The sequence below is a fragment of the Ammospiza nelsoni genome, chromosome 3, assembly GCF_027579445.1.
Source record: "Ammospiza nelsoni isolate bAmmNel1 chromosome 3, bAmmNel1.pri, whole genome shotgun sequence".
NCBI classification, from domain to species: Eukaryota; Metazoa; Chordata; class Aves; order Passeriformes; family Passerellidae; genus Ammospiza; species Ammospiza nelsoni.
Window position 1 is genome coordinate 114,759,630 of NC_080635.1, and position 22,033 is coordinate 114,781,662.

General features: G+C 54.2%; 1 protein-coding gene across 1 annotated transcript in view; it reads left to right on the forward strand.

Annotated features, from left to right (window-relative positions):
• Nucleotides 1-21,187, forward strand: part of ASXL2 (ASXL transcriptional regulator 2) — a 50,931-nt gene extending 29,744 nt beyond the window's left edge. The window contains exons 3-12 of the mRNA XM_059469555.1: nt 476-584; nt 2,690-2,840; nt 5,190-5,302; nt 6,997-7,138; nt 10,438-10,578; nt 12,242-12,405; nt 14,497-14,593; nt 15,481-15,586; nt 16,776-17,526; nt 18,519-21,187. Of these exons, the coding sequence (XP_059325538.1) occupies nt 476-584; nt 2,690-2,840; nt 5,190-5,302; nt 6,997-7,138; nt 10,438-10,578; nt 12,242-12,405; nt 14,497-14,593; nt 15,481-15,586; nt 16,776-17,526; nt 18,519-20,573 (3,829 nt within the window). The 3' untranslated portion in view covers nt 20,574-21,187. The remainder of the gene's footprint in view (nt 1-475; nt 585-2,689; nt 2,841-5,189; nt 5,303-6,996; nt 7,139-10,437; nt 10,579-12,241; nt 12,406-14,496; nt 14,594-15,480; nt 15,587-16,775; nt 17,527-18,518) is intronic.
• Nucleotides 21,188-22,033: the final 846 nt, after the last annotated feature.

Sequence of the window (22,033 nt, forward strand, 5' to 3'; positions counted from 1 at the left end):
TGTGGGGCTGGATCTGGGCTGTGGGGCTGGATCTGGGCTGTGGGGTCAGATCTGGGCTGTGGGGTCAGATCTGGGCTGTGGGGTCGGATCTGGGCTGTGGGGTCAGATCTGGGCTGTGGGGTCGGATCTGGGCTGTGGGGTCAGATCTGGGCTGTGGGGCCAGATCTGGGCTGTGGGGTTGGATCTGGGCTGTGGGGTCAGATCTGGGCTCCTGCCCATGCTCTGTGGGGCTGGGGCTGGGCTGTGGGGCTGGATCTGGGCTGTGGGGTCAGATCGGGGCTGTGGGGCTGGATCTGGGATTTGGGGTCAGATCTGGGCTGTGGGGCTGGGGCTGGGCTGTGGGGTCAGATCTGGGCTGTGGGGCTGGGTTTGGGCTGTGGGGTCAGATCTGGGCTGTGGGGCTGGGTTTGGGCTGTGGGGCCGGATCTGGGCTGTGGGGTCCCAGGGGACACTCACTCCCCGGGGTCTCTTGCAGCGGGACGTCCCCCCTGGCCTGCCTGAATGCCATGCTGCACACCAACTCCCGCGGAGAGGAGGGCATCTTCTACAAGGTGCCAGGCAGGATGGGCGTCTACACCCTCAAGGTGAGTGCCAGGGGCAAAATGGGCACCTGCACACCCTCAGGGTGAGTGCCAGGGGCAGGGTGGGCACCTGCACACCCTCAGGGTGAGTGCCCGGGGCAGGGTGGGCACCTACACACCCTCAGGGTGAGTGCCAGCCTTGGGCTTAAAAAAGGGGTTGGATCAGGGTCCCAGAGTCCCCAGGGCTTGAAAAACCCAGTGGGATTTGTTGGATTAAGGGTTTTTTGATTCAGAGGTGGGGTAAATGAAAAAATGAAATGAAATTATATATCTTAAAAAAAAAAAAAAAGGTATCTTAAAATAAAATAAAATAAATGAAAGTAAAATTAAATATATAAAATAAAATTAAGTTAAATTAAAGATATGGAATACAATAAATGAAAATAAAATGAAATATGTGAAATAAAAAATAAAATAAATTAAAATAAAATGAAATAAAATTAAATAGAAATTACAATAAAATAAAACAAATAGAAAATAAAATAAAATAAATATTAAATTAAAAAATAGTAAATGAAAATAAATTGAAATTAAATTAAACATATGAAATAAAATAAATTAAAATAAAATGAAATATATAAAATAAAATAAAATAAAATAAAATAAAATAAAATAAAATAAAAGTTTTTAAAGCACCTCTCAGTTACCCCATCCCTAAATCAAAAAACCCTTAATCCAACCGGATTGAATCCCAGCTGTGCCCCATCCCCATCTTGTCCCCATCTCTTCTCTGGACACCTGCAGGGATGGGCACTGCAAACCCCCTGGGCAGCCCTGCCAAGGCCTGAGCCCCCTTTCCATGCAGAAATTCCTCTTTATGTCCAGATTCTCCAGGATAATCCCAAAAGGGCCTGTCCCTGTTCCCTGGAGCAGGAACAACCCCCATCCTCAGCTGTGAGTGTGCAGTTCCTCACCCACAGTGCACCTTGCTGGTGGGGATTGCTGTCCTAGCAGTGAAGGAGTAATTAAAATGTTAATGAAACAGTGAAACTGCAGCCCTGAGAGGGAAACTTTACTGCCCTCAGCTTGTGTCCAGAGATGGGAAATCACCTTGTCCTCAGTGTCAGTCAGACAGGGAGAAATGGGGACTTGTCTTTAAACATAAGCTGGATTTTAAATATTAGAAGGAGGCTGCAGCTCACACTATTCCTGATTTGGGGTGGGTTTGTCTCTGGAGCCCACCCAGTGCCACCCCTGCCATGGCAGGGACACCTCCCACTGTGCCAGGGTGTGCCAGTGTCCAGCCTGGCCTTGGGCACTGCCAGGGATCCAGGGGCAGCCACAGCTGTGCCAGGGCCTGCCCACCCTGCCAGGGAACAATTCCTCATTCCCAATATCCCATCCATCCCTGCCAGGGAACAATTCCCAATTCCCAACATCCCATCCATCCCTGCCAGGGAACAATTCCCAATTCCCAACATCCCATCCATCCCTGCCAGGGAACAATTCCTCATTCCCAATATCCCATCCATCCCTGCCAGGGAACAATTCCTCATTCCCAATATCCCATCCATCCCTACCAGGGAACAATTCCCGATGTCCCATCCATCCCTGCCAGGGAACAATTCCCAATTCCCAATATCCCATCCATCCCTGCCAGGGAACAATTCCTCATTCCCAATATCCCATCCATCCCTGCCAGGGAACAATTCCTCATTCCCAATATCCCATCCATCCCTGCCAGGGAACAATTCCTCATTCCCAATATCCCATCCAGCCCTGCCAGGGAACAATTCCTCATTCCCAATATCCCATCCAGCCTTGCCAGGGAACAATTCCCAATTCCCAACATCCCATCCATCCCTGCCCTCTGGCACTGGGATCCGTTTATTCCCACCCCTCCATGCCTTGTCCTGGGGTTGGTGCTCAGGGATGGGGAATCTGGGAAGGGCATTTTGGGAGGTGACAGAGTTCAGGGCGTGGAGACAGAGTTCAGGAGGTGTCCCCTACATTCAGTGTTTGCAGAACCCACAGAAAGCTTTGGGGCCAGCACCGAGCAGCTGTGGGGCATTAAAAGGCTGAATTTGGTGAACAAACCCCTGTGGTTTTGGGGTTTTGCCCCTGTCACTGGGGTGACCCTGCTGAGGCTCTGTCGTGTCCCCTGGCAGAAGGACATCCCAGATGGGCTGAAGGAGCTGTCAGAGGGCTCGGAGGAGAGCAGTGATGGCCACTCGGACTCGCAGAGCTCAGAGCACAGCAGCTCCAGCAGCGACGGCTGCGCCGCCAAGGACAGGAGGAAGAGCAGGTGGAAAAGGAAAGGTGAGTTGTGTGTGGGGAGAGAAGGAAAGGTGAGTTGTGTGTGGGGAGAGAAGGAAAGGTGAGTTCTGTGTGGGGAGAGGAAAAGCAAAGGTGAGCTCTGTGTGGGGAGAGGAAAAGGAAAGGTGAGTTGTGTGTGGGGAGAGAAGGAAAGGTGAGTTGTGTGTGGGGAGAGGAAAAGGAAAGATGAGTTGTGTGTGGGGAGAGGGGAAGGAAAGGTGAGCTCTGTGTGGGGAGAGGAGAAGAAAAGGTGAGCTCTGTGTGGGGAGAGAAGGAAAGGTGAGTTGTGTGTGGGGAGAGAAGGAAAGGTGAGCTCTGTGTGGGGAGAGGAAAAGGAAAGGTGAGTTGTGTGTGGGGAGAGAAGGAAAGGTGAGTTGTGTGTGGGGAGAGAAGGAAAGGTGAGTTGTGTGTGGGGAGAGGGGAAGGAAAGGTGAGTTGTGTGTGGGGAGAGAAGGAAAGGTGAGTTCTCTCTGGGGAGAGGGGGTTTCACCTGGGCTCTGGGGGGAACAGAGCGTTCTCTGGCCTCAGAATGGTCCCAGCTGAGCTGCAGGTGGGCAGGGAAGGGAACGGGTACCTGAGGGTTCATGTTTGGAAAGCCAGGTGTCTGCTAAAGAAGGCAGGAGCCTCTCCTGAAATGAAGAATGTAAACCCCCTCCCTCTGAATTATTATAATTTGCTTATAATCTTTTGCTACTACTACTACTAAATAATAATATTATTAAAATATCATTAATAAATTATTATATTGTATTTTATTAAAATTATTATATTTTGTATTAAAATTATTATAATGCTATACATTATATGTTATTATAAAATGTATAAACTTATATTTATAATTTTATAGATTATTATAAAATTGTTATAATCATTATAAATTATAAGCAAATTATAGTTATTAAATTATTATAATTTGCTTATAATTTGCTTATAATTATTATTAATAATTATTAATAATATTATCAAAATATCTTTAATAAATAATATTTTATTATAATAAAATTATTATAATGTTATCAATTATATATTATAATATTGATACAATTATTTATACTTTTATGAATTATTATAAAATTATTATAATTATTATAAATCTTAAGCAAATTATAGCTATTAAATTATTATAATTTGCATATAATTATTATTAATAATTATCAATAATATTAGTAAATATAATTAATAAATAATTATATTTTATTATATCAAAATTATTATAATGTTATAAAATATATTTATTATAAAACCATACAATTATTTGTAATTTTATTAATTATTGTAAAATTATGATGATTATTATAAATTATAAGCAAATTATAATAATTAAATCATTATAATTTACTTATAATTTGCTTAATTATTATAATTGCTTAAACTTGCTCTCAAGCAAAGATGTGGCAATAGGAATAGGAGTTCTTTATGAGGGAAGAAAATAAAAATAAAATGAAAAATGCAGTCATACAAAAGAACTCTGCCAGAGACAGAGCAGGACCTGACACTGTCCTAGTTGAGATGGGGGCAATACAGAGCAGCACACTCCATTTGCAGAAGGCTTCAAGCTGTTTTTATTACAGCATGCAATGTTTTTTATACACTCTTACAAACCTGGTTTTATACTTCACTGATTGGTCAGAAGAGCCAGTGCTCATTGGAACAGAGAATTGCAGGTTTCTCTTATTTATCCTTCTCTCCTTTCTTGTTTTCTACAACAATGACCTTGGTATGGAATTCTTTCAGTAAACATGGATCCTCTTATCAAACTTCTCTCGCAAAATTGCTGTAAAACCTCTCCCATATAAACACATCAATATTTCTATTTATAGTTATGTTTATATTATTTTTATATTTCATATTTATATTGATGTGTTTATATTTACAGCTATATTTACATTTATATAGTGTGTTTATATATTTATATTTACTTATAGAGTATTTTATTTACATTTACTACTTATTTCTATTTATATTTATACTTATAGCTTTTATATCTATATATACATTTACATTTGTATTTGCATTTATAATGTTATATTTATTGTGTTATATTTTTTATTATAATTATATTTATAATTATATTTATATCTATATTTACATATTTTATATTTACATTTAATTTTATATATTTTATTTACAACTTATAATTTATTTACATTTGGTATTTATTGTTATATTTATATTTATAGGTACAATTATATTTATATTATATTTATAATATTATAATTATACTTATATTTATTTTATATTTATTTTATATTTATTTTTATTATTCAGTATTTGGGAAACGCAAGCTGGAGGTTGAGTTCCTGCCTATGTTTGTATTTATATTTTTAATTTTTATTTTTATTTCCCCCGCAGTGCCGTCGCGCCTGCCCCCCGCGGGCTCCCCGCAGCCCGGCTGCCCGTCCCCGTCCATCCCGGCCAAGGGCCTCTCCTCCTCCCAGAAGCACAGCAAGAAGGCCCTCAAGCAGGTCAGTGCCTCAGTTTCCCTGCAGGGATGGAGTCCCTTCCCCTGGGAACCCTGTGCTCTTCTGCTCCTTTTTCCCTAAAATTACAATTTCCCCAAAAACAACACATTTAAATAATAATTTTGAAAATATAGTTGTAGAGAGAGGGTGTAAAATGTGGTTTCTTTTCCCCAATTCTGGGGTGAGATCCCCTTGCTTCCTGGGAAATGGGGATGGTAAATTCAGTCTTTGGGGGAAAATGCAGTGAATTCATCCTCTGGGGGCAAAAATTCCCTCCCAGGGAATTCCATGGGGGCTGCACGTCCACATGGAGGGCAGGAGGGCAGGAATTCCATGGACAGGAGAAGGAGGAGGGCAGTAATTCCATGGACAGGAGGAGAAAGGAGAGCAGGAATTCCATGGACAGGAGAAGGAGGAGGGCAGGAATTCCGTGGACTCTGGAGGAGGAGGAAGGAGGGCAGGAATTCTATGGATTCTGGAGAAGGAAGGAGGGCAGGAATTACATGGGCAGGGGAGGGAAGGAGGGCAGGAATTCCATGGACAGAGAGTCTGGAAAAAGAGGAAGAAGAGCAGGAATTCCATGGACAGAGAGTCTGGAAAAAGAGGAAGAAGAGCAGGAATTCCATGGACAGGAGAAAGAAGGAGAGCAGGAATTCCATGGACAGAGAGTCTGGAGGAGGAGGAAGGAAGACAGGAATTCCATGGATAGAGAGTCTGGAACAAAAGGAAGGAGGGCAAGAATTCCATGGACAGAAAGTCTGGAAAAAGAGAAGGGAAAGACGGCAGGTATTCCATGGACAGGAGGAGGAAGGAGAGCAGGAATTCCAGGGACAGAGAGTCTGGAGAGGGAGGAAGAGGAAGGAGGGCAGGAATTCCATGGACAGGTGAAGGAAGGCAGGAATTCCATGGACAGGAGGAGGAAGGAAGGCAGGAATTCCATGATGGGGAATTCCAGCTGAATTATTCCCCCAGGGTGGGGTTCACAGGTGTTCCCCCAGCTGCACTGCTCATGGCCCCAGGATCCTGAGGAATGAAATGCTTTATCTGGCATCTCAATCTCAAAACTGGGAAATCTCAAATCTCAAAAATCTAAAAATATTAAAAAAAATCTCAAAAATGTCAACATTGCAAAAATTGTTCCCTGGCAGGGCGGGCAGGCCCTGTGCTGTGTGCCCACTGCTGTGCCCCACAGGCTGTGGGGTGGCTGATCCCTGTGCCCTGTGGAGTGGCTGATCCCTGATACCTGTGGGGTGGCTGATCCCTGATCCCCATGCCCTGTGCCCTGTGGGGTGGCTGATCCCTGATCCCCATGCCCTGTGCTCTATGGAGTGGCTGATCCCTCTGTGTGTCCCCTGTGTGGTATCTGATGCCTCTGTGTGTCCCCTGTGTGGTGTCTGACCCTCTGTGTGTCCCCTGTGGGGTGGCTGACCCTCTGTGTGTCCCCTGTGGGGTGGCTGACCCTCTGTGTGTCCCCTGTGCGGTGGCTGACCCTCTGTGTGTCCCCTGTGTGGTGTCTGACCCTCTGTGTGTCCCCTGTGCGGTGGCTGACCCTCTGTGTGTCCCCTGTGGGGTGGCTGACCCTCTGTGTGCCCCCTGTGTGGTGTCTGACCCTCTGTGTGTCCCCTGTGGGGTGTCTGACCCTCTGTGTGTCCCCTGTGGGGTGGCTGACCCTCTGTGTGCCCCGTGTGTCCCTGCAGGCCCTGAAGCAGCAGCAGCAGAAGCAGCAGCAGCAGCAGCAGCAGTGCCGGGCGGGCATGGGGCCGGGCATGGGGCCGGGCATGGCCCTGCCCTCCGGCCAGCACGTCCTGCTCAAGGCCAAGGCCACCCCCGGGAGGTCAGGTACGTGTGGGCACTGCCAGGGGGTGTGGAGGAGAAAATGCTCCTTTCTGCACCTTCCTCTGGGCACTGCCAGGGGGGTGCAGGGGCAACTGCTCCTTTCTGCACCTTCCTCTGGGCTCTGGAGCCTCCAGCTGCTGCCCCAGGGCTTGGGGCTGTGAGGGAGGCACTGGGTAGGGAAAGACCTGGGATGGATCTTGGAGGGATCTTGGATGATCTTGGATGGATCTTGGCTGGATTTAGGAGGGGTCTTGGATGGTCTTGGCTGGATTTAGGAAGGGCCCTGGATGGATCTTGGATGGATTTTTGATGGATCTTGAATAGATCTTGGATGGATCTTGGCTGGATCTTGGATGGATTTTGGATCTTGGCTGGATTTGGGAAGGGTCTTGGATGGTCTTGGATAGCTGTGACTGTAAGGACAGACGTTGGATGGATTTTGGAGGGATCTTGAATGGATCTTGGAGGGATCTTGAATGGATTTTGGAGGGATCTTGGCTGGATTTGGGAAGCGTCTTGGATGGATCTTGACTGGATCTTGGATGATCTTGAATTATCTTGGATGGATCTTGGCTGGATCTTGAATGATCTTGGATGATCTTGAATGATCATCTTGGATGGTTTTTGAATGGATCTTGGATGCATTTTGGATGGATCTTGGCTGGATTTGGGAAGGGTCTTGGATGGATCTTGGATAGCTCTGACTGTGGGGACAGACCTCGGATGGATCTTGAATGGATATTGGATGATCTTGGATGGATTTGGATGGATTTGGATGCATCTTGAATGGATCTTGGATGATCTTAGATGGATCTTGAATGGATTTTGGCTGGATCTTGGATCAATTTTGGATGGATCTTGGATGATCTTGAATGGGTCTTGAATGATGATCTTGGATGGATTTTGGAGGGATCTTGTCTGGATTTAGGAAGGGTCTTGGATGGATTTTGAATGGATCTTGGATGATCTTGAATGGGGATTTTGTATGGATCTTGGATAGATCTTGAATGGATGTTGAATAGATCTTGAATGGATTTTGGAGGCATCTTGGATGGGTCTTGGCTGGATTTGGGAAGGGCCTTGGATGGATCATGTATAGCTGTGACTGTAAGGACAGACATTGGATGCATCTTGGATGGATTTTGAATGGATCTTGGATGATCTTGAATGGATCTTGGATGGGTCTTGGCTGGATCTTGAATGATCATCTTGGATGGATCTTGGATGGTCTTGGCTGGATTTTGGAGGTACCTTGGCTGTCTCTGGGATGTCTCTGGCTGTGCCTTTCCCTGGTTCCAAGCTGCTCCCAGTGCTCAGGGACTTTCCCAGTCACCTCTTCCCTTTGCAGGGGCCTTCTCCTCCTGGTGGTTCTGTTCTGGGATTTCTCCTGGGGGTTCTGTTTGGGAGTTTCTCCTAGTATTTATATTTGGGGTTCTCCTGCTATTTATGTTTGGGGATTTCTCCCAGTGTTTATATTTGTGGATTTCTCCTGTTATTTATAGTTGGGAGATTCTCCTGGTGTTTGTGTTTGGGAGTTTCTCCTGGTTATTTCTATTTTGGGTTCTCTCTATTTCTGTTTTGTTCTGGGAGTTCTCCCAATGTTTCTGTTCTGGGATTTCTCCTGGTGTTTAGATTTGGGAGTTTCTCCTGGTGTTTATATTTGGAGGTTCTCCTGCTATTTATATTTGGGAGTTTCTCCTGGTGTTTATGTTCTGGGATTTCTCCTGGATTTGATGTTTTCTGAAGTTGCTCCTCATCCTTTGGGGTGGGTCCCATGTCCTGTCCCCACCTGGAAGATCCCTGAGGGGTTTCCAGAATTGGTGGTGTCAGGGAGCAGTGAGGTCAGGGGCTCCCTGCCAGCACCAAGTTTGCCATGGTGTCCCAAATTCTTGGTACCTATTCCAGACAGCTTTCCCTGATTTCTTTCCAGAGTAGCTGAATTCCCTGGCACCTGCCCAATTCCCTGGTACCTCTGCAATTCCCTGGCACCTGTGGAATTCCCTGGCACCTGTGGAATTCCCTGGCACTTGCTGGAATTCCCTGGCACTTGCCCAATTCCCTGGCACCTCTGGAGTTCCCTGGCACATCTGCAATTCTCTGGCACCTGTGGAATTCCCTGGCACCTGCTGGAATTCCCTGGCACCTGCCCAATTCCCTGGCACCTGCCAGATTCCCTGGAACCTTTGGAATTCCCTGGCACCTCTGGAATTCCCTGGCACCTGCCCAATTCCCTGGCACCTGTGGAATTCCCTGGCACCTGCTGGAATTCCCTGGCACCTGCCCAATTCCCTGGCACCTCTGGAGTTCCCTGGCACATCTGCAATTCTCTGGCACCTGTGGAATTCCCTGGCACCTCTGGAATTCCCTGGCACCTGCCCAATTCCCTGGCACCTGCCAGATTCCCTGGAACCTTTGGAATTCCCTGGCACCTCTGGAATTCCCTGGCACCTGCTGGAATTCCCTGGCACCTGCCCAATTCCCTGGCACCTCTGGAATTCCCTGGCTTGGGGCAGGCTCAGTGTGCCAGACAATCCCTGTCAGGGCTCAGCATTCCAGCCCATTCCCTGCAGGCAGCTGGGCTGTGGGCACACATCCAGCTTGTGCCAGTCTCTCTCCAAGCCAGGGGCACTTTCCAATGTCCCCATTTCAAGCCAAAGCAATTCCCAGTGTCCCCATTCCAAGGCAGGACAATTCCCAGTGTCACTATTCAAATTGATGGAAGGAGAGAACAACTTGTACAATTTCAGGGGGTTATTCAGAGCTGGAATAGTTTGTGTAAGGGAGAGAAGGGAGGGAGAGGAACCAGGATGGGAAACTGAGCCCTGGGAAGAGGAGGAGGAGTTTCCCAGGGTGGGCAAGGACAAAAGCTGCAGGGCAGGGGTGAAGTTCAGCAAGGACAGGGCAGGTTTGGAGAGATTTCCCTGCCAGGAGCTCTGTTAGCCCTGGAAGTGTGAATGGGACCATGGCTGGGTCAGATGAGATGGGAAATGAACTGGGATTAACTGGGAAATGTGGGATGTGCCTGTCCATGCCTTTGGTTTGGGATATCCTGGTGGCTCCAGTGGATCTCCTGCACTCAGCTGCTGGGCAGGAGCACTCCAGGAGCTCAGGAATGGCTGTGCTGGAGCTGCTGGGGCTGCAGGGGTGGCTCTGGGAGCTCCATCCCCTGCAGGAGCTCAGGAATGGCTGTGCTGGGGCTGCTGGGGCTGCAGGGGTGGCTCTGGGAGCTCCATCCCCTCAGGATGATGCTCCTTTAGGGTTCCCCTGTGCATGTCCCTGTTCCATGTGTCCCTCTCTGGCAGGTTGGGAAGGGAAGCAGACAGATGGACATTCCAGCAGCCCCCCAAACTCCACGTGCAGCTCGTCGCCCTCGGTGAAGCTGGAGAACTCCCTGCCAGGGCTGCCCAAGAAGCCTTTCCCCAGATCTGACAGGCTCCATGCAAGTAAGAGATGGATCCCCTGCTTCTCCTGCTTCCAATCCCTGCTTCCATCCCCTGCTTCCATTCCCTGCTTCCATTCCCTGCTTCTCCTGCTTCCATTCCCTGCTTCTCCTGCTTCCATCCCCTGCTCTTCTCCTGCTTCCATCCCCTGCTTCTCCTGCTTCCATCCCCTGCTTCCATCCCCTGCTCTTCTCCTGCTTCCATCCCCTGCTTCTCCTGCTTCCCCAGGGCTTTGGCTGCTCCAGAGCCAGGGCAAATCCCAAACCAGCAGAACAGAGTGGAGTGAGCTCATTGCATTGCTGAGGGACCCTGGGAGGGGCTGCCAGGCTGCTGGGATTGGGATAAATAATTCCCAATTCCATCCTCAGATCAGCCCTTCCCAGCTGGGCCTCTCCTGGGACTTCCCAGCTGTTGAAGCTGCATTATTTGTGGGGTTTTGATGTAATTACACACTCTAAGGACATGAAAAATGGAAAAGAAATTCCTCCCTGGGTCTCCATGCTGGGTTTGGCTCCCAGCCCTTTCCTGGAGCTTTCTGAGCCCTCCCAACCTTCCTGGTTCCTGTTACATTTTACAAGGGTGGGACTGACCCTGGGGAATTTGGGGATTTTCTTACAAAGGGATGGAATGTCCTGAGGGGGAGCAACCCCAAAGGGTGATGGAGTTCAGCTCCTGGAGCTGCCCAGGTGATCCCAACAATCCCACCCTGGGGTTCCCTGGCTGTCCAGGAGCTCTGGCAGGGTGGGGATGTGCCCATTGCCAGGGTTGGGATGTGCCCATTGCCAGGGTTGGGATGTGCCCATCACTTTCAGATTTAGATGAAGGGTTGGGCTGGTTTAGTCCAGAGCTTGCTGAGCCAGGTTTGTGCTCGTGGGAAGGTGACAACAACCCCAGTCCTGGGCATGATGGGGACAGGGGACAGCAGGACAGCGGGCAGGGACAGGGACATGGCAGGAGCTCAGCTCCCTCCAGCTCCTGAGAAATTGTGTGGGGAACCAATCCATAAATTCACCAAACCCTCACGGGGTTGTGTTTGGGGTAATGCCTTGTGCAGGCTGAGCTGGAGCAGAGGCTGGGCAGAGCTAAAGAATCAAACAGGGATTTATTGAAAGCATCTCCTGCATGGATCCACCTTGGGCAGCACAAGGGCCCAGCCAGGGCTGCACCCAAGATGAACCAAAATGGTCCCAAAATGAACCCAAGATGAACCAAAATGGTCCCCAAATGAACCCAAGATGAACCAAAATGGCCCCAAAATGCAGAACCAGGCACGGGCTCTGTCACTGTGATCAGTTCTGCTCCATTTGCACCTTGCAGTTCATTGTCCCATTCCAGCTTTAGCCCATGCAGTCCCATCCTTGTTTTTCTGTCTTACGTTTGTGAGGCTGCTCAGGTGTGTTGTGCTCAGCAGGGCAGGTGAGGCTGACCAGGTGTGTTGTGCCCCGCCCAGGGCAGGGCAGGCTGACCAGGTGAGGCTGACCAGGTGTGTTGTGCTCACCAGGTGAGGCTGACCAGGTGTGTTGTGCTCCCCCAGGGGCAGGTGAGGCTGACCAGGTGTGTTGTGCTCCCCTAGGGCAGGGCAGGGCAGGTGAGGCTGACCAGGTGAGGCTGACCAGGTGTGTTGTGCTCACCAGGTGAGGCTGACCAGGTGTGTTGTGCTCCCCAGGGCAGCTGAAGCGAGCGCGCTGCGCCGAGATCGACGTGGAGACGCCGGACTCCATCCTGGTGAACACCAACCTGAGGGCCCTGATCAACAAGCACACCTTCAGCCTGCTGCCTCCTGAGGGCCAGCAGCGCCTGCTGCTGCTGCTGCCCGACGTGGACAGACAGGTACGGTCACCTGGGCTGGGCTGCAGCAGGTACACTCTCACCTGGGCTGTCCCACACAGGTACACAACTCACCTGGGCTGTCCCACACAGGTACACAACTCACCTGGGCTGGGGTGCCAAGGTACAGCACTCACCTGGGCTGTCCCACACAGGTACACACTCACCTGGGCTGTCCCACACAGGTACACAACTCACCTGGGCTGTCCCACACAGGTACACAACTCACCTGGGCTGGGGTGCCAAGGTACAGCACTCACCTGGGCTGTCCCACACAGGTACACACTCACCTGGGCTGTCCCACACAGGTACACAACTCACCTGGGCTGGGGTGCCAAGGTACAGCACTCACCTGGGCTGTCCCACACAGGTACACACTCACCTGGGCTGTCCCACACAGGTACACAACTCACCTGGGCTGTCCCACACAGGTACACACTCACCTGGGCTGTCCCACACAGGTACACACTCACCTGGGCTGCCCCACCAGGTACAGAACTCACCTGGGCTGCTCCAGGTGCAGGACTCACCTGGGCTGGGCTGTCCCACACAGGTACAGGACTCACCTGGGCTGTCCCACACAGGTACACGCTCACCTGGGCTGTCCCACACAGGTACACACTCACCTGGGCTGCTCCAGGTGCAGGACTCACCTGGGCTGTCCCACACAGGTACACAACTCACCTGGGCTGCTCCAGGTACAGGACTCACCTGGGCTGTCCCACACAGGTACACGCTCACCTGGGCTGCTCCAGGTACAGGACTCACCTGGGCTGTCCCACACAGGTACACGCTCACCTGGGCTGTCCCACACAGGTACACACTCACCTGGGCTGCCCCACCAGGTACAGAACTCACCTGGGCTGCTCCAGGTGCAGGACTCACCTGGGCTGGGCTGTCCCACACAGGTACACAACTCACCTGGGCTGTCCCACACAGGTACAGGACTCACCTGGGCTGTCCCACCAGGTACACACTCACCTGGGCTGTCCCACACAGGTACACACTCACCTGGGCTGCCCCACCCTGCAGGGCTCTGGGGCAGGCAGGGAGGGATGCCAGGTGGAGATCCTGTTCCCCTTGTGGTACCTGTGGGCAGAGGGGCACAGGGGCAGGGAGAGCCAATCCACCTTTGGGTGACCTCACTGTCAAATAATAATAATAATGATAATGATAATAATAATAATAATAGTCACCTAATAATCATTGAAACAGCAGCACGTTTTCAGTGTGCCCCTCTGAGGCTCTGCTTTGTCCAGCTGTGTGACAAAATCCTGGTCCCCACAGAGCTGGACACTACAGCTGCTCCCCTGCTCCAGCCATGGCCCAGCATACCAGGACAGTGGCCAGCAGGTGACCAGGCTGTGGCCACCAGGTAGCCAGGGCTGTGGCCAGGGCAGTCACCATCAGGTGACCAGGGCAGTGGCCAGCAGGGGACATCAGGCTGTGGCCAGCAGGTGACCAGGGCAGTGGCCAGGGCTGTGGCCATGAGCTCTGGTCAGCAGATGACCAGGCTGTGGCCAGCAGGTGGACAACAGGTGACAGGGCTGTGGCCAGGAGGTGACAGGGCAGTGGCCAGCAGGTGACCAGGACTGTGGCATGAGCTCTGGCCACCAGGTGACATGGGGCTGTGGTCAGGAGCTGGCCAGGGCTGTGGTCAGCAGGTGTCCAGTAGGTGACCAGGGCTGTGATCAGGGCAGTGGCCATCATGTGGCCAGCAGGTGACCAGGCTGTAGCCAGCAGGTGACCAAGGCTGTGACCAGGTTGTGACCAGGCTGTGGCCAGCAGGTGACCAGGGCTGTGGCCAGGCTGTGACCAGCAGGTGGCCAGGGATGTGGCCAGGCTGTGACCAGCAGGTGACCAGGGCTGTGGCCGGGCTGTGGCCAGGCTGTGACCAGCAGGTGACCAGGGATGTGGCCAGGCTGTGACCAGGCTGTGACCAGCAGGTGACCAGGGCTGTGGCCAGGCTGTGGCCAGCAGGTGACCAGGGCTGTGGCCAGGCTGTGACCAGCAGGTGATCAGGGCTGTGGCCATGCTGTGACCAGGGCTGTGGCCAGGCTGTGGCCAGCAGGTGACCATGCTCTGTCCCCCCAGGTGGGTCCTGACGGGCTGATGAAGCTCAGCAGCTCCGCGCTCAACAACGAGTTCTTCACCTCGGCTGCTCAGGGCTGGAAGGAGAGGCTGTCAGAAGGTAAAGCCTGCCCAGGACCCCCCAACTGGGCAGGGGCTGGGGGAGCCCCAGGACCCCTGAGCTGGGCAGGGGCTGGGGGAGCCCCAGGACCCTCGGATGGGGAAGGCCCAGGATCAGCTGGGGAGGGGCTGGGGGAGCCCCAGGATGAGCCAGGGAGGGCTGAAAGAGCCTGCAGGGTGCTCCTGCAGAAGCTGCAGCTCTGCAGGACTCACTGCCCACAGATGGGGGGTTCAGGGTAGGAAAGGGCTGCAGGAGGAGTTCTGTGTTGAACTGACACAGGAAATCTCTGGAAGAGATGAGAAAAGAAGGAAAAATGTTTAAAATCTGAACTGACAATAGAGCTGGGGCATTCTGGGGTTGTGGCACCTAAACGCAGACACTACTGGGGGCAGAGAAGGGAAATTCTGTTCCAGAGCAGGCCATGGAGTGCTTTGAGCCATCCCTTCGGGTGTTTGCATGGAAATTGGGGAAATTTCTCCCTGGGAGGGTGGTGAGGCCCTTCCACGTCTGACCCTCTCCTCCTGTCCCTGTTCCCTGGGAGCAGAGCCCAATCACCCCTGGCTGTCCCCTCCTGTCAGGGACTTGTGCAGAGCCACAAGGTCCCCCCTGAGCCTCCTTTTCTCCAGGCTGAGCCCCTTCCCAGCTCCCTCAGCCTCTCCTGGGGCTCCATTCCCTTCCCAGCTCCCTCAGCCTCTCCTGGGGCTCCATTCCCTTCCCAGCTCCCTCAGCCTCTCCTGGGGCTCCATTCCCTTCCCAGCTCCATTCCCTGGACTGCCCCATTCCTCTGGAGCAGCAGCCTGGGCTGTCAGGGCTCCTGGGACACCCACCTGAGTCCCTGCCCTGCTTCCCAACCCTTCCCTGCTCAGAATTCCCCTCTGCATCCCCAGGAGAGTTCACCCCAGAAATGCAGCTCCGGATCCGGCAGGAGATCGAGAAGGAGAAGAAGGTGGAGCTGTGGAAGGAGCACTTCTTTGAGAGCTACTACGGGCAGAGGTGAGGGCTCAGCTGGGTTCTGGGGTGTCCATCCATGGACATTGGGTTCCCTGGAGCCTCAGGGAGGTTCCTGGCTCCTGCTGGTTCCAGGAAACTGGGAATGGCAGCAGGATCTGGGTCAGGTGGGAGGTTTGTCACCATTTATCCACTGCAGGGTGTCCTGGGATGTGACTCCTCTTCCCCTCCTTGCCTGGAGCCAGCCCAGGGTCAGGACCTGCATTCCCACATGTCCAGACCCACACCAAATCTGCCAAGTTTTCATTGTCTGCCTCCTCTTGCTTCAGAGGTTTCCCATCCTTTGGGCCTCAGGGAGGGTTTGGAGGTTTCTGAGTTGCTGAGAGACCTGGGAAGGAGCACACAGGTGTAAATAACTGACTAGGGATTTCTAACCCTGCCCTGTGCCAGCTTTGGGGGCATTCCTGGCATTCCATGGTGTGGTTGGGATGCTGTGGGTGTCCCTACAGGTTGTAGGAACCACTACAGGGATACACCAGGCTGGGAGTGCAGCTCAGCAGGAGCTTCTTCAGCCACCTGAGCCAGGTGGGAAGGTGACAACAGCCCCAGTCCTAGGCATGAGGGGGACAGCAGGACAGTGTGGAGGGGACATGTGCAGGAGCTCAGCTCCCTCCAGCTCCTGAGAACTTGTCTGGGGAACCAATCCACAGATTCACTAAACCTTCACAGGGTTATGTTTGGGAAAAAAAAAAAAAAACAATTTGATGAATCACTGAGAGTTAATCCAGAAGGAGAAACTTTTCCCAGACATCTCTGTGGGAATTAGATCCCATGTTCCTCCTGAAGGGGTGGTGGGACCTCTCCTTCTCAGTGTCCCCTCCTGCCAGTGTCACCGTGCGAGCTGCAGAGGAGGCACTGGGGGCTCATACAGGGAAATACTCACTGTTGGCCAAACCCTTTGGGTGTGCAACCTGGAAAATTGGTGTCTGGAGCAGGCCTGGAGCTACCCAGTGTTCCATGTAGTGCATTTAGCTGGTTTCAATCTCTGATGCTCATTTCTGCTTCCTGTGGAAGGATTATCAGTAGGGAAGGTTCTCAGTGATGGTGGCGCAGAACTGGGTGTGTGAGACATCTCTTTAGGGAGCTTATTTAGAGAATCCAGCCCCCATTTCCCAAGGATGGGATGGATTTGCAGGGGTGTTTTACAAAGCAGAATCTCTGTTTCCCTTGGCAGCTCTGGGCTGAGCCCCGAGGAGTCGGAGCGCCTGACAGCACAGCCCGAGGCGGCAGAGCCCGGCCGGCCCCGCAGCCCCCCGGCCCCACGGCGGGAGCAGAGCACGCCCACAGCTCCCTCAGAGCCCCAGGCAGCCCCAGGAGCCAGCAGGAAAGCAGGAGAGGAGGCCAGAGAGGAGCCACAGCCCAAGGCAGCCAAGCCTGAGGTGTCCCCGGAGCGGCGAGCGGTGAGAGCCGGCGAGAGACCAGGGCCCGGCCGGGAGAGAGAAACCCTGCCCCAAAAACCCCCCAGCACCTCCAGCCACGGGGCCGAGGAGCAGAGGAAGCCTGGGGTGGCCAAGGAGGTGCCAGGGAAGGAATCTCTGGGTGCCCCAAGCAAACCAAAGAGCCCCGAGGCTGGCGGGGCAGCAGCCAAGGCGCAGAGCCCTGTGGCAGCCAAGGCGGAGGAGGAGAAGGAGAAGGAGAAGGAGAAGGAGAAGGAGAAGGAGAAGGAGAAGGAGAAGGAGAAGGAGAAGGAGAAGGAGAAGGAGAAGGAGAAGAAGCCCCCCGGGAGCGAGGCCATGGAGGTCGGGGTGGAGGCCCACAAGAGGAAGCTGGAGAGCAGGGAGGAAGCTCCAGGCAGCCCTGAGAAGAAGCCCCGTGTGGCTGAGCCCTGCCAGCACCAGCAGCAGCAGCAGCAGCAGCCCCAGGCCTTTCGCAGGCAGCCCTTTCCCAGCACGGGGCCGGCGGTGCCGCGGGTGCCCCCGCTCAAGGTGAGCCCGGCAGGGACACAGCCACGGCCAGGCCTCCCCCGGGGCTCTGAACCCCAAACCGTGGGCTCAGGGGGGTGGAAATGCCCTCAGAGCCCAGCCCATCCCTGTCACAGCTCCTGCCATCCCAGGCTGCAGACGTGCAGGGCTCTGCAGGGCTGTGGTGACAAAGGACAGGAGCCTGGCAGCTGGGGACACCCAGGGCCACAGGGGCCATCCAGGCTCCCCTGCAGCCAGCCCAGACACTGGGGGGGAAGGCAGAGCCCCTGGCAGCACGGCAGTCTGCTTTGTGGGGCTGTGTGATGGTGTTCACAGGGGTCCCAGGTTGAGGGAAGAGATGAGGATCTGACTCCATGTTTCAGAAGGCTGATTTATTATTTTATGATATATATTATATTAAAACTATACTAAAAGTGTAAAAGAAAGAATTTCATCAGAAGGCTAGCTAAGAATAGAAAAAGAAAGAATAACAAAGGCTTGGCTTGTGGATCGGACAGAGAGTCCGAGCCACCTGACTGTGATTGGCCATTAATTAGAAACAACCACATGACACCAATCACAGATGCACCTGTTGCATTCCACAGCAGCAGATAATCAGTGTTTACATTTTGTTCCTGAGGCCTCTTAGCTTCTCAGGTGGAAAACTCCTAAGGAATGGATTTTCCATAGAATATGTCTGTGACATCACTCAGAGCCGTGGGGTTTGCAGCACCCCAAAACTGCTTGGGAGACATCCAATGGTCAGACACATTTCTTGTCTCAAGGCAGGGACAGGAGGGGTTTCTCCAAAGGGATTTCTCCATCTGAGGGTCAGACAGGTCTCTTGTCTCAAGGCAGGGACAGGAGGGATTTCTCCAAAGGGATTTCTCCACCACCACCACCAGTTTTCTCAGACCGAAGTGCAAACACCAACCTGTGGGTCGGGTGTTCCCCATGTTTCTCCTGGGTCAGGTGTTCCCGTGTCTCAGCTGTGCTTTTCTCCCGCTCTCTTGCAGATTCCCGTGTCCAGAATCTCCCCGATGCCATTTCCTGCGGGCCAGGTCTCTCCCAGGCCGTGCTTCCCGCTGTCCCTCGGCAGTCCTGGCAGGACAGGGGCCAGGACCCTGGCCGACATCAAGGCAAGAGCGCAGCAGGCCAAGGCTCAGAGGGCAGCAGCCGCAGCCGCCGCAGCCTCGGCCGGGGGAGCCGTGCCAGGGCCCGGCCCGGGCGGGGGGAGACCCCCGGGCAGGGGAGGAGACGGGAGCGACCCCGGCGGAGCCCCCCAAGCCGCAGCTGGAGCCAAGGCGCTGGAACCGGCAGGAACTGGAAGCGGGGGAGGTTCGAGAAGGTTCCTTCCCCACGGCCCAGGGCCCCGCTCGCAGGTGCAGGGCCAGGCGGAGCCGGGAGCTGCTCGCCATCCTCCTGGAGCACAACTACAGCCAGGAGCGGCCCCCGCGGCTGCCCCGGCGCTAGGGAACGGAGCCGGGGCCACGCCGAGCCCCCCGCGGGGCACGGCCACCCCCGGCTCCCCGGGCACCCCCGGCGGGGCCCCTCCTGCCGCGGCCCGGAACGGGAACGGGCCCGCAGCGGGGAGCGGCTGTGACCTCCCCAAAGGCAAACCTCCGTCCCCTCTGGTGTCCCCGCTGCCACCCACGGGCCCCGGAGCCCGGGCTGCAGCTGTGGGTGCAGCCGTCCCAGCCTCCAGCAGCTCCTCGGTAGCAGCCAGCCTTAAATCCCCTCCCCGAGCGAGCTCCTCCAGCATTCCTGCCAACAACCCTTTGGTGACGCAGCTGCTCCAGGGCAAGAGCGTCCCTCTGGAGCAGATCCTGCCCAAGGCGCTGACCAAAGCAGAAGCGAAAAGTGGCCCGGTGGCTCCTCAGGAAGAGAAGGGGGCGGCGGGGAACGGCACCGAGGCGGGGGACAGAGCATCGGGGGTGCTCCCGCAGCAGCTTGGCAAGATCTTCTGCCAGAGCAGGCCCCTGCCTCACATTCCAAGGACCTTCCCGCTGCCCTCGGGAAAGGAGCCCGGGCCCGAGCAGCACCACGAGGCGCTGAGCAAATCCACCCAGGAGCAGATCCTGCAGACTCTGATCAAGAGGGTGCAGAGGCAGAACGTGCTGCCCGTCCTCCAGCCCTCGCAGCTGAACCTCCCGCACTCAGGTTTCCCGGTGGAGAGCAGCTCCACCAGGCAGAGATTCATGCTGGGCTTCACGGGCAGGAGGACGTGCAAGCCTGCCATGTCCGGGCACTACCTGCTCAACATCTCCACCTACGGCCGCGGCTCGGAGAGCTTGAGGAGAGGCTCCTCCCTGAGCGCCGAGCCCCGCCTGGGGCTGGGCAGCCCCGCCGAGGGCGCCGGGGCAGAGCTCGGCGAGGGCGAGGACGCGGGCGGCCGGGGCAGCGGCAGCAGCAGCGAGGAGGACGCGGACGATGAGAGCTCCGGGGACGAGCGGGAGCACGGCAGCAGCAAGGAGGAGCCGCGGGCGGGGCAGGGGGAGAAGGAGCAGGGCTCGCACGGCCCCGCAGAGCCCAAGGCCGCCAAGGAGAAGGTGCCGGCCTTGGATGGCACCGCGCTGGCCAGGGACCTGCTGCAGGCAGCGCAGGAGCAGATGGCCCACGCCATGAGGGGCAAGGGCCACGGTGGCACGGAGCTCTTTGGGCCCCCCGCCCCATCCCCAGATCCATCGCAGCCCCCGCTGCTCCCCGCCCCGCACCCCCCGAAGCTGCCCGGCAGCTACAGCGGCACCATCAACGTCTCCACCTCGCCCGACATGGTGGGGCAGGGCTCGCTGATGGGCGAGTGCAACCAGCTGGGCAGCTCCATGGGCAACGTCATGTCCTTCTCGGTGACCGTGACCACCATCCCCGCCGGGCAGGCCGTGAGCTCTGGCGGCCGCGGGCAGAGCCTGCCGGTGCAGGCGTTCGCCGAGGACGGCGCCATGGAGGATCCCCCTTCCAAATGCTACTGCAGGTTGAAAGCCATGATCATGTGCAAGGGCTGCGGCGCCTTCTGCCATGACGACTGCATCGGCCCCTCCAAGCTCTGCGTCTCCTGCCTCGTGGTGCGGTAACGGGGAGCGGCACGGCCGCCTCGGGGGCTGCCGTCAGGAGAATCTTGGGAAGAAACAGGAATTTTACTGCCTTGCACAAGAGACACGTTACTGAATCAGGAATCCAGAGCTAGAGTCCTTCTTTCATTAACGAAAGAGCACCTTCTTGTACAGGGAGTCGAAATCGCGCTCGACTACGTGAATTGTGACAAGAGTTTGCACTTAAGGAATTCTGTAAATATGCCACATTATTTTGTTTAAAGATATTTTTTCAATCTTTTAGGGATAGCGTTTGACTTGTACTGCAGTTCCAGTAACCCCAGCCTGCTCTGAGCACGTTTGCTGAGCTCTGCTCTCCCCATGGAGATCCCACAGCCCATTGTTGGTTTTCTCCTGGCAGAGGGAATGGGATAATCCGAGTCCAGCTGTGTGTAGTGAGGCAGGAGCCCTGAGCAGGCTCCCAGTTCAGATCCCTGGAGCTGATGCCATGCCAGCCTTTCCCTCCACTGCCTTTCCCTCTGTTCCAGAGGCCCCTGGGCTGTGCAATGCAGGCTGGTGTTCCTGGTGTGCAGATCCCCTCTCCCAGTATGCCAGCTGAAGGATCCCAGGTGTCCGGGTGTGCTGCTGCTGGAGCTGGGCTGGCCATGGCAGTGACCAGAGCAGCTCAGTCCTGGCAGGAATCTGCTCTGCTGGGCATTCCCAGACCTGGCAGGGATCTGCTCTCCTGGGCATTCCTGGGGTTGGCAGGGATCTGCTCTGCTGGGCATTCCCAGAACTGGCAGGGATCTGCTCTCCTGGGCATTCCTGGGGTTGGCAGGGATCTGCTCTCCTGGGCATTCCTGGGGTTGGCAGGGATCTGCTCTGCTGGGCATTCCCAGAACTGGCAGGGATCTGCTCTCCTGGGCATTCCTGGGGTTGGCAGGGATCTGCTCTGCTGGGCATTCCCAGAACTGGCAGGGATCTGCTCTCCTGGGCATTCCCAGAACTGGCAGGGATCTGCTCTCCTGGGCATTCCCAGAACTGGCAGGGATCTGCTCTCCTGGGCATTCCCAGGGCTGGCAGGGATCTGCTCTCCTGGGCATTCCCAGGAGCTGGAGCTGCCATCCTGTGGCTCAGAGCCAGCTGTCCCAGCTGTTCCTGGGACACAGGGCCAGGTGATGGGCACAAAGTGTCACCCTGGGTCCTGCCACGCTCTGGGAAGCATTTTGTTCTCATCCAAACACCCCCATGGTCAGACATCTCCAGTTTCTGTCCAAGATTTTGTATTTGCTGGGTGTAGGGGAAGGCGCTTGAGTGTCTGCCTGGGCCTCCTTGGGTGGCTCTTTGTGTTTGAAATACCAAATCGGGCTGAGCTCAGCTCAGCTGGGGCCCAGCTGAGCTCAGGGTGCTGGGCAGCCCGTCAGGGCTCACTGGGGACATGCTGGTGGCTCCTATGCTCCCTGACAGTTCCTGGCTTCCTTCACTTGCACTGGGGGAAATCA